The following is a 12,953-nucleotide window of genomic DNA, read 5'->3' on the forward strand; positions in this document are numbered from 1 at the left end:
GACAGGAAGGGGCATATGGGGACAGTTTGTCGTCCGTGGAAATTTATCGGAGGATTTTCAGCCCGCAATTCTTTCGTCCTCCGTTTAATTGCAGCTGTGAACACAACTGTTCCTTTAATTTGGGTGCTGATGGAAGTGCGGTAGGTCTGTATACACAGCCAGCACTCCCTGTTTTCTGTTCCTGTTAAATGAGAAACAAATAATATTATGCACATGTAAAATTCAGTGGGAAAATTTGACCGTTTCAGTTTGTAGCTATGATTTCCGGGGATGTTCCTTCCAGTGATCCATTCTTATACATGAGCGACCTCTTGCTTCACGGCTGATTATGAACCTCATGAATTTTCATAATATTTAAGCCTGAGTGGAATGCAGGCTCCTTTCGATATGGTTTGTAGCTGAGGAAGTGGGATATTTTTAGATTTATGGGCGTGCACATTGGTACAGATATTCTGTTCCTGAACATTGTCCATCTCGTCTTGTCTTTATCTAAAACCGTTGGCCGCGCCTTAGCTCAAGCGGTTAGTTGCTGGCTTCGCACCGCGGCGGCTCGGGTTCGATCCAGGGTCTGGTCACGTGCAATTTGTGGTGGACAAAGTGGCGCTGGGGCAGGTTTTCTTTGAGTACTTCGCTTTTCCCTGCCAATCTTCATTCTACCAATTGCTCCACAATCACCCTCACCTATCATCTGGGGCTGGTACAATAGGCCAGAAGTGGCCGCAGTACAAGGGACTTAGTCCCACCCCAGTAGCATTAAAAAAGATCTAAAACCGTCCTGTTTATTTTTCAAAACAACATTTCGAAAACTGTATTCTGTCTCCGTCTTTAGGTAAAACCTAAGCATCTGGGCCCATTCGATGGATCTTTTTCCTAAGACAGGAACTAGCTCTATCGATTGGGCCCATCTGAGTAGGTTTTACCTGAAGACGGAGACAGAATCCAGTCTCCGAAATGCTGTGTTTTGAAAAATAAACAGACGGTTTTTAGCGCAAAACATGATATTTGTATTACTGCTTCATCATTCCCGTGTTACTGGTCTCGACAGCACTGCAGACCGAGGGCTACGCTGATAACGCAAATCTGAGACAGTTTGTGTGCAGCTGCGACAGTGTTGCCTTACGCCGAGTCGTTATTTGTGTGTGTGTGTCTCGTTTCGGCAGCCGAGTGTCTCCTACGCTCTCAGTGTCATCTGGCAATAAGTTGTCCATGTGAGACGGATTAAAAGCGCAAAACTTGAAGCCGAAATCTGCATCTGTGCTTCGCAGTTTTGCTCCTGTGTTTAAGCACGAGCCCGTGAAAGGATGCGTGGAAGTACAACTCCACACATTCATGACCTCAGCATTCAACCGACGTAATTGAGGGGGGGGGGGCTTGTCTTCAAGCTGTTTGACAGAATAGGCGTATCATTTTTATGAACACATTTTCTAGGGTAGAGAGTTCAGTTCCGTTGTGTGCCACCACGAAACCGCAAACGTATTAAGGGAACAGCGCAGATAAACGCGTTGTTATGTTCCTTATGTAACTTACGCATGCAATTTGACGTTCATTCCGCAGAATTTTATTAGTTTAGTAATGGGCACACCGAAGAAGTTGGCTTGTGACTTGTGGTTATAATCTCGGCCGTAACAGTGGCTATCGTGGTTCTGTTTGGGTGTGAAACTTGGTCTCTGACATTAAGGGAGGAACATAGACTCACGGTGTTGAGGAGAATATTTGGACCGAAGAGAGATGAAGTGACGGAGGCTGGAGAAAACTGCATAATGAGGAGCTTCATAACTTGTACTCTTCGCCAAGTATAATTAGAATGATCAAGTTAAGGTGGTGATATGGGCAGGGCATGTAGCGCGAATGGGGAGAAGAGAAATGCAAATAGGATATTGGTGGCAAAGCCAGAAGAAAGGGGCCACTTGGAAGATCAAGGCGTAGGTGGGTGGACAATATTAAAATGGATCTTAGAGGGATAGGATGGGATGGTATGCATTCGATTGAACTGTGTCAGGATAGGGACCAGTGGACGGCTCTTGTGAAAACGGTAATGAACCTTCGGGTTCCATAAAATGCTGGGAAATTCATGGGTAGCTGCAGATTTGGCTTCTCAAGAAGGGCTCAGCTCCGTTAGTAAGTAATGTGTTGTGTGACTCTTCGCAAAGTATAATTAAAATGATCAAGCCAAGGAGGCTGAGATTGTCTGGGCATGTAGCACGAATGGGGATGAGTGCATATATAGGATATTGGTGGGAAAGCGAGAACGAAAGAGACCACTAGGAAGACCAGGACGTAGGTAGGTGAACAGTATTAAAATGGATCTTAGAAAGGATGGGGTTGTATGCACTGGATTGATCTGGCTCAGGATAGGGACCGGTGGAGGGCTCTTGTGAACACGGTAATGAACCTTCTGGTTCCATAAAATGCTGGGAAGTTCTTGAGTAGCTGCAGGACTGGCGGCTTTTTAAGAAGGGCTCAGCTCCATGAAGTTAGTTTAGTGTGTTTGTGTGTAGCTGCTTGGGCAACGTATCTTACACGTAACCTGCGAATGGTTTCACGTGTCGTAGTTGTTCAGATTTTCTTCTCTGTGTGTGGTGCAAATTAATTTCATGTATTATCTTTCTCTGTACACAGCGGCAGCTGTTCGTATGCCTCTGTTTGTAGTGAATGTTTTATGAAGGAGCTCTCAAGAATCGATTTTTGTTCCTTTCCACAGTGACTGAGCTGAATGCAAAGAGTGGGTTACTTCTGTGCCGTACTGAGAGCAAATTGTCGGTTAAATTCAGTGTAAACATGAATATTTCGCTCTTCTGGAATGTGACTCCGTGTACTGCCTCCATCGTCAAGGTAGAGGAGACTTGTGCCTCCATATAATCTTCGTAGTCACAGCCCTAAGAGCCACAGTCCTCCATTATTACCTTGCATCCGGAGGCTGTCGTATGTTACGCTTTACCCCGAAGATTGAGTCCGTACTTTTCCCCGGAACGTCGGTAAACATCTGACAGGCTACAGTGTGTCAATTCTCAGAAGACGGTAATTTTAGTCACAGCCGTGAGATCGCCAGACCTCACATAATTGTCCCCTTCTGTCCTTCAGTTGAGGCAGTACATTCTTTCGAAACGTCGGTGAATGTCTGACGGTCTACACCGCATCAAATTCCAGGAGACATTAATTCGAGTGGTTACCTGAGTGAAAACCTTACAATCAGGCGTGCATAACTTCCATCCTGAAGTTGCAAGATCTTCTCCCGAAACGTCAATAAATTTCTGCCATACCCGCCGGCCNACCGTACTAACTATAAATTGTCGGTTAAATTCAGTGTAAACATGAATATGTCGCTCTTCTGGAATGTGACTCCGTGTACTGCCTCCATCTTCAAGGTAGAGGAGACTATGTGCCTCCATATAACCTTCGTAGTCACAGCCTTATGAGCCACAGTCCTCCATTAGTACCTTGCATCGGGAGGCTGTCGTATGTTACGCTTTACCCCGAAGATGGAGTCCGTACTTTTCCCCGGAACGTCGGTAAACATCTGACAGGCTACACTGTCTCAGTTCTCAGAAGACGGTAATTTTAGTCACAGCCGTGAGAACATCAGACCTCACATAATTGTCCTTTTCTGTCCTCATGTTGAGGGAGTACATTCTTCCGAAACGTCGGTGAACGTCTGACGGTCTACACCGCATTAAATTCCAGGAGACATTAATTCCAGTGGTTACCTGAGTGAAAACCTTAAAATCAGGTGTGCATAACTTCCATCCTGAAGTTGCAGGATCTTCTCCCGAAACGTCAATAAATTTCTGCCATACCCGCCGGCCGTGAGAACTCTCAGGTCTTCCACTAATAGTCGGTAAACACTACCAGACCACACCGCATCACATCATCATAGTCACATTGTATTTACGGTGTGGGAAAGTTTTCTACAATAGGTTCCTCGGAAACGTCGGCAAATCAGATTACGCTGCAACATATTCCAGAACACGAAACTTCGTAGTCGCATCGATGAGAGAACTTCTCGAACTTCGATGCAAACAGTTGATAATTATTTCCTGGATTGGGAGAGGCTGACCCCATTCTTCCAGCCCCAGAAGATAGAAAATGGAAAGGGGCATTTTATGCCAAGTGCGACAGAATTCATCGGAGCGCATTGATACACACAAATTCAACATGAACTAACCTGAGATTTAACTGTGCATGAGAACCGGTGACTAACCAGTAGATGTAAGCAAATGACTGGGATTGCCTGTGGCTGTGGGCCCCTTAACTTCAGTTTTCCAGTAAGGGAAGGTGTGCCCCAAAAGGATTTCATCACAAATTGTATCTTATATATATATTATTTATTATACTGCAATNGATTGATGCCATGTATAATTCCTATAGCCTATTAATTATTTTTTCTTTCTTTTCAGGTAAGTGCCGTTTAGTGGTGGTGTGCTGCAAGAAGGTGCTCAATCGCCTGGTAATGAACAGTGAACTGCCACTCTCAGTTGCATTATTATTATTATGGGGCACTATGCTACAAGCCGGAACATCGCGGGTTCGATTCCCGATGCGGTAATTCGATTTTTCAATTGACCTTCCAGCCGAACAGAAATGAGTACCAGCAATCTTCCAGGGGGTAAAGGGCGGCCGGCGAGTAAGGGTGTTCTCACCGCCATCTGTGAGCCGATTGTTTAGAAAATGTAGGAGCCTCGACGGCCTGTTGCAGGGATAGCTTCACCACTACTACTACTACTACTACTACTACTATAGTAGGCCCTTTGCCGTAGAGACCATCGGATTGTCTTTTAAAATCACGTGATTCAGAACTGCTCAGAAAATCAAAATTCCGGGTCCTGTCTTAAGGCACCGCCTCTTAGTACTGTAAGAACCTGTTGTCTCCCCCACCCCTTCCGGCGTCTATAATGACCTCTTGTTCACTACACGTATGCTGTTGTTTGTCCTTTCCCTTGCTGTGGCTCACAAACGCGAATTAACAGATTCTTAACTCGAGCACCCGGCCATACCACCTCCTCGTTCTGCTACTAGTACGCCCCTCCCCCTCCCCTACCCGCCATTGTTTCATTTCCCATACTGATTTCCCAATGAAGGGTTTCCATTACTTTGACTGAAGAACGCGGAGTGTGTGTAAATGTAGACTCAGACTTTGCGGATGGACTGTCGGAAACTGCGCTGCGCGTTGGTAGTCTGTCCTGACCGAAGTTACCGCGATTTTCTGTTAGGCTACCTATCAGTGCGTTATCAAGCTCGCTTATCATTTGAAATTGAGTATATGGAATAGTTTGGCGTCATTAAATAACATACGGTCAACCAATCGAAGTAGTAAGGTATGTTGAGTGAAACGCCGTGTATATTGTTAATGTGCAGGATTTTGTTCCCGGGAATAAATCAGATTTGAAGCTTCTTTATCCCTGGAGTATTTAAAAACTTATGGTCTTTTAAATTTCAGTACCCGCCGTAGAATTTGTTGAAATTTGTTATTCTGGAGCAGTGTTTCTCAACCGCCGGACCGCGGCCCGCTACCGGTTCCTCGTCTTTTGAAAAAATAATCTACAGGGCCGCGGTCTCAGTTTGAGAACCGCCGCTCTAGAGCGAGGTTCATATAGCACGGTGCCCCGATGCGTGAAAAATGCATAAAAATTGTAGTCGGAAAACATGAAGAGATAGGCGTAGATGAGAATAATATTAAAACGAATCTTTGAGTTTGAAGATATGGGAAGGCAGGGTCCAGTGACGGACTCTTGTGGACATGGTAATGAACCTTAGCATTCAAAAAGGGGGATTTTTTGACTAGCTAGCGACTGTTTGATTCTCAGGACTTCGCGGCACACACTTACTTCAGTTATATACATACCCTTAGAATGTAAGAAAATGAAGGTTATAATAGTGCGTAATTATTGAAGCACGACGTCATGAAGAGGTATGGGACAGTTGAAGAATAGCTCCACCGAATGGAGGTCAGTGATCAGCTCCACACTCCTGTTGCTTTACCCCTGCGTATACAGCCTCCGCGGGGCCACAGTTTTGTGGAGAAGAGAATGCTAAAACGTAATTATAAAACAACAGTTTTGCGTGGCGCATAAATGAGCCATTATATTTGTGTTGAGTGTAAAAAAGCAAAAAAAAAAAAAAAAATGAAAAGCTATCCCTGTAACAGGATGTGAAGGCCCATAGGGTTGTGAGATGTTAAGGTTCCCACATTTTGTAGACAATCGGCTCATAGATGAGGCGATCTATGAGGTCAGCCTTACGCGCCGGCCACCCTTTACCCCCAGGAATATTCCTGGTACTCATTTCTGTTACAGGCGACACCAGGGCCATAGTGCGGCTGGAAGGATTAGGTAAATTGAAAAATCCACCTCATCGGGATTCGATCCCATGACGTTCCGGCTTGTAGCATAGTGCCTCAATCGCGTACCCCCCGTTGAGTATATGCCTAAGCAAAAAATGTGTCATACAAATGTTATACATATTAAAAACACGAATATTTTCTATATGTTTACATATCTTCTTCAACTTCTGCGCTCGCTGCTGTCCATGAAGAACCGTGGCCTATTTAGCAATTGCTCGCCATTGGTCCCGATCCTGTGCCTTATGTGTCCAATTTCTAACGCCCATTGTCTTCAGATCTTCAACTGAAGCCAGCCACCTGACGGCAGGTCTGACCACTCGTCGGATACCCTGTGGAAGTGGCCCACTTCTGTATAGGGTTAGCACATTGTGGGTTCCCCTTCGAAGTCCTTGATTTTGCTACGTCGTTTTAGGGTTTTGCATCCGGCTGCAATTGTTGAAAGCTTCTCGACAATTAAAGCGTCAACCGCACCCCGAGCCCCTAACCTGGAGTGCCAGGGTATCCGTTTTTGTCTGGATCATCACCTTTGACCTGTACAGCATGGGAGATCCTACCATTAGCTACGCTACCGCCGGTATAGCTCTGAGGATTATATTACCATGCAAGCCCCACCACTACGTCAAAGTAGGGATACTTGTGATTTATAGCTCAAATATTTACAGATGACTAAAATAGATTTTAACTTTCATTTCGTAAAAATCGTTACTTTTGAAACTTATCTCCTGAAACGGATGTCTGAATGTCACGCAGTGTAACTAGGGGAAGGAACCCGTCTGCTGACACAGTTGATTTCATGGCTGTGGAGCCTTTCCTTCTGGCCTTATATTCATCACGAGCAATGGTTACTAAATATATACCGCCAACAAAAATTGTGCTCACAATGTAAAATTTATTTTTAACAAGTGATATTCCGAATAATCAACGATCGTTTTAAGAAATGCCTTAACCAGTTTGTCTTTATAAGGTAGCGGCATAGGTACGAATAGGTACTGAAGTTTTAAATATTATGTGCCGAAAGGCTAAGCATGTCTGAACATGATTGCGGGCATTAACGTGAAGTTTCCGTAGTGCGTTTTAATTTGAAATTTTAGCACCAGTGTAATCAAAGTTAAAATTCTGTTGCGTGTCTGCTTCTTTTGTTTTCATGCATTATGTTGCCTTTTCCGCCTCACACTCATCTGTGATCGTGCCCATGTCCTTGGCAGGGTGACCGCCATATTGCTGGAAATAAAATGCTGGCCACAATGGCCTACTCTTACGAAGGTTATATATAGGTCCTAGAGACGTTTCACTAAACCGGTATTGAGTTTGTAGTACAAATATATTCTGTACTAATTGGCATCATGATAGTATTCTGGGCGTGTTTATTTTGAATGGCATTTCGCCATCTTCTAGAAACATGAATTTGTTGAAATAAGCGTGGCATAAGTGTTTAATACACGGAAATATTCTGATTTTGATAGGCAAATTGTATTGTAGCGAAGAACGTTTGCATTTGGATGTCATCCCTGACATTGGTGTGATCAAGGACTTCATACTTATCTGAAAAGCATGGTATTATATCACGGTCTACTGCGTACAAAGCACTAAAATAACCAAGCACGTCGGTTTGAGGTAGATAGCGAGTTTAATATAAGAATTTTATATTCATAGCTGGGAAGTGTCGAGGTAGCATTTGTGTTATTTCAGTGCGCTAGACACGTAGTTTGTGTACGTTATTCAACCAACATGGCAGAAAGCTAAGACACTCGTCGTGTCTTTGTACTGGGTTCACTCGCAGCTTCATTGTACATGTCCAGCACTAACTGATTTTGCTGACAACGAATTTTTATTCTAACATATACCTGCTTTTATGTGAAGCATTCTTTAACGTACTTTTCCTGTGACAGGAAAACGCCTATTTATATAGGTGTTTTGTTTTAGTCTTGTTCGTTGATTCTTTTATGTTTTATTGTCGGTTTATATTTGAGAACGTTGATAGTCGTGAGAATACTGGTGAAACTGCATATTATTTGCTTCTCTTTGAAATTTAAAACGGCTGTGTACTGGTTCTGTGTAATCAGATTTATCTCATCAAGAGGGGCGAAGCAGAGAGGCGTTACCAGGGTATTATCTAAGGAAATGACGTCATGAAATGTGCGGTGTTTGTTGAAGTTCTGAGAACAGCCGTTTTGGGCGCTAGTGTACAAAGACAGATCAAGCGCTTCCAGTGCCAATCAAACGAACTATGTTCATAGTTTGAATAACTGTCTATGGGCTACGGCAGTGGTCCTCAATCTGAGGATACGTAAAATTAAAATTCGTTTCCGAATTGAGGTGCTGGCGTGCCAGAAACAAGCTCAATCATGTCATCAGCAGGTCAGAACCACATAAATAATTGATAAAACATTTAATCATATAATTTTGCTTTGCTAAAATACCTATGTTCCTTTATTCATTTTTATATGATAGGCAATAATATATTTGTAATTTAATGGCTTGAGTCTCCTTTTTTCTCATTTGAAAGTTATTATTTAATACATTATTTTGGATGTAATTTATTTAATTTAATATAATGCGGATTATAAGCTGTGTATAACTTGAATTATACCAGTACAGGAACAAATTTAGGGTGGGGGGTGGGGGGCAAAGTTGAATGCCACTGGTCTAAGAGGATCGTCGAGTTAGCGTGAATTGCTTAAAGGTACAAATGCATGCACGCACAGTTCTGGCAGATCAGTCACGTGCTTTTCGAAACTGTAGCTGCCGCCGACGACAAAACGTCTACATTTTATAGCGTACTGTAGGTGCAGAGAGATTGTAAACGCATTTAGGTTCTTGCTGTGACCTTGCACTTAACAGGGACCTGCAACGGTATTATCAGTGACCAGAAGAGATTAGATATCGCGTAAATTTATGTATTTTTTGGGTGTTTGAGTACCCCTAACATAGGCAGTCAGACAAACACGCGGATTCGAATTCCCCGAAAGAGAATTGAAGTAAGATGAGAAAATGTTTGAATTTTAAAGAAAGAAGGTTTTAAAGGATTGTCGTATGTCGTTACGAGTGCTGATGCCTTCAGTGGCTTATATCGGATGAAGGAAGTTCTCTCTTCGTGTGGAGCCTGAAGGTTCATCATCATAATAGAAGAGCTCCATTATTATCGGGGGGCACGCGGTAGCGTAGTTGGTTGAGGCACTATGCTACAAGCCGGGAAGGTCGCGGGATCGAATTCCGATTAGGTCATTGTATTTTTTAGTTTACCTAATCCTTCCAGCGGCACTATGGCCCTGGGTCGACTCAGCCTCTATCAGAAATGAGTACCTGGAATATTCTTGGGGGTAAAGCGCGGCCGGCGCGTAAGGCTGACAACCTCACCGCCATCTGTGAGCCGATTGTCTAGAGAAAATATGGGAGCCTCAACATCTCACAACCCTATGGGCCTCCACGGCCTGTTACAGGTATACCTTTACTCTTTTTTTTTTATTTTATCGTCATCACCGCCGCCGTAGTATTTGACCTTGATCTCACCCTGCACGCGGTAGATGTTCCGAACATCCCAACCTTGACCTCATATCCACCCCCCCCCTCACCAAGCAGTCAGTAAGGGGTGAAGACGGACGCTTCCGATGGCTATAGCATTTTAATCATGCTTCTGGCTCTTTTACAGGCAGACGTAGTGTGTGTGTTTATTGATCCTGATGACTTCTGTTCAAGACATTGAAATGAAACCCCATTGCTGCATTTAACCGTTTTGTCATGTGTGATATAAATGTAACACGAAGGAAACAAGATGCATTTCAGTTTTCAGATTAATGTCCCTGCAGTTGATTAACACTGTAAAGTTGTGCTTGCAGTAAGTGAAACAAACGGGAGTGCTAAATCGCAAAATGAGCATGTGTAAACTGTTAGCGTGACGTTGCACATTCCCGCCGGAATCCTCAGGTAAAGCTGTCGAGTTGGGCCTGTATTGGTCTCAGCGCAGCACAGAGAAATAAAAGCTACGAAACTTATCACTGTATTTTAGGACGAGGTCCTGGCGATATCAGAGAAGGTTGTTTTGCGGGTGGAGGACTTGCTGGATCGAATCGTGGAAGATGTCTCGTGGTGCCGGGGACTTGAGGCTGTGTGGGAAAGGAACTGCTTTCTTCAGCCATCCAGCGATGAGGCCACGAAGTCACACGGCAAGATGCTCATCGACAGCGCCCTCGACTTCCAGGACGTTCTCAAAGAAAGAGAGCAAATAGGTAAGAAAAATCAGCGTTTTATTATTGGCCTACTTTCCTTCTTCTTCTTCTTCTTCTTCTTCTTCTTCTGTCTTTTTATGAAAGTGTATGTGATCATACTGTGCACCCCTCGGCCTTCAGGTTTTTACCGTTTGATAGATTTTCACGAAACTAAGTATTCACGTTACACCACTTTATTAGAACACAAAATAACAAGATGGCCGTGCGGAAGTTCAAGGCCTCCATTAAAATACTGATGTTGGGCCTACAGGAATTTAAAATGTGAACTGTAATGGCGGTGAATACCATAACAGGATGTGTATTGATTTGCTGAATAATTATTTGTTGGCAGTGGAAGACCTGAAGCCTGGGAGCAGGCATCTGCCGGCCCCTGGATATTTAAAGAAATCAGAATAGAAAAGGGAAGGGAAATATACCAAAGGATTTTGTGGCGTCGCCTTTGTTTCAGTATACACACCCGCAGCAATAGGGCTACCTGCACAACTGTTCCTAGACGGCTTAAACATGAATTTGTAAACAATTTCTGTCGGCCCCCGTCCACCAGGATAAATCCTGATACTGGCTCCCACTACTCCACGAAATGGAATAAGGCCTGGCGTAGCCCGTGCTCGTAAGTTTCTTAATTGCTAAACATGATTACTGATCTGAATGCAGGTAACTTCGGAGGAACCGGCCATTGTGTGCACTCATCCCTGTAGGTTTGTGAGGATTTGCTGTATGTTTGAGGTGCATGTAATTCGTTTGTTTTCACAGCTGATGATTTCGACCCGGAAGTCTCCGCAGTCGTGGTGCTCAGTTTCCCGAGGTACTGTCGGTACCGAGGCATCATGAAGAGGCTTGAAGGTGTCGCCAACAGGTGGCTGAAGAACGCCTTGGTGATTGCTCTGGGGGGCTTCGTCGTGCCCTGTCGCAGTACCCGGATCCTCTTCTGTAAAGATACCTTCGATTACCCAGATCTCGAGGGTCATGAACTTCTCTGCAACCATCTTGGTGAGTTAATCGCATTTTTTTTAAAATAAATCGAACACTGCGATTATTTAGTGAAGCCGTAAACATATTTTTAGCTGAGAATTCAAAATTCTGTTTCATGTGTTGTTACACATCTTTTTTATCATCTGATCACACTTTTTTTTGTTACTGAACGCCACTGCATTCGCGTTAATCTTTCAAAAATCTTTCTGCACACTTGAAAATTTTGTTTGTTACACTAACGCGTGTTCAGCATGATGCCCTCAAATATCACAAACTTCATACAAAGGAAGAACAAATTTGTTTCAGAACCTTGGTTCAAGTTTTTGTTGAAATGTCGTAAATCTCTGATTGAATGACGGGTTTTACTCCCGGAATTGTATACATTTTTTTTTTCTGAAACACCCTGTCGTTCAAATAACCCCACACAAATTAATCTGAAGAATTGAAGTGGTGGCCATGAGAATCCTTCGTGAAATAGCTCAGAAAACCGGTTGAACGGGACGCTCTCCCCGAAACGTCATGAAGAAAGCGAAGTACGGTGTTGCTGGTGTGAAGTTTGACACCATCTTGTCGAAGCCATGCTGAATTAATTGGAGTGTCATGTACCATCAGTAAGTGGCAAATTGAAGACTCAGCAGACTTGGATAAACGTGAGAAGTGATGAACCCGGGGCCAATACTCCGACGCTCGGTAATGCGTGCCCTACTGTAGCGTACTGTAGCGTAAGCCTTCGAATCTCCGAGGGTCCTAAATCGGACATTATCTTGTTAGTGTAGTCATCCAATTTAAATTGCGTTTCAGCGGAAAACCATGTGACATGACTGAGGCCCAGGTCTGATGTGCTAAATGTCTCCCATTTTTCCTGGGGTACTTGTTACTACCACACGTGCTTCACGGGCAGATGGCTACGTTTGCATCCCTTCGCACGTTTGTCACACACTTCCTTTTGCTTCACACTACCTAACAATCCACCAATCTTAGGTTCTTGCCCCTATTGTGTGTTATGTATAGGATTATCAATAAAACCTGTGTCTCACCTGTATTGTGACTGCCAATAAATTAAACTGACCCTCCACAAAGCTCTCATTAGATCTATAATGACTTATGCTAGTCCCGCCTGGGAGTTTGCGGCAGACACCCATCTAGTGAAATTGCAGCGCCTGCAAAACAAGGTTTTCCGCACCATTGGCAATTTTCCAAGGCGCACACCGGTCCGCGATTTGCACATGGCATTCAAAATTCCATACGTATATGATTACATAACAAAATTATGCAGGCAACAAGCAGAAGTCATACAAAATCATGATAATGAGAATGTTCGCAACATCGGACAAGGCGAAGCCCGACACAGAAAGTATAAGAGGCTTAAACTTGGCGGCGGTCAGGCATACGACCGTTCAAGTGACTAGACTGCCGTG

At 43.8% G+C, this 12,953-nt stretch overlaps 1 protein-coding gene across 2 annotated transcripts in view; it reads left to right on the plus strand.

The window, feature by feature from the left end:
• The window catches only part of LOC111866006 (AT-rich interactive domain-containing protein 5B), a 118,832-nt gene that overhangs the window by 85,636 nt on the left and 20,243 nt on the right, over window positions 1-12,953 (plus strand). For both annotated transcript variants that reach the window (XM_023854479.2, XM_033752067.1), the window contains 2 exons: window positions 10,344-10,563; window positions 11,317-11,553. In XM_023854479.2, the coding sequence (XP_023710247.1) occupies window positions 10,344-10,563; window positions 11,317-11,553 (457 nt within the window). The remainder of the gene's footprint in view (window positions 1-10,343; window positions 10,564-11,316; window positions 11,554-12,953) is intronic.

This window comes from Cryptotermes secundus, unplaced genomic scaffold, assembly GCF_002891405.2.
Source record: "Cryptotermes secundus unplaced genomic scaffold, Csec_1.0 scaffold72, whole genome shotgun sequence".
In the NCBI taxonomy this organism is placed as follows: Eukaryota; Metazoa; Arthropoda; class Insecta; order Blattodea; family Kalotermitidae; genus Cryptotermes; species Cryptotermes secundus.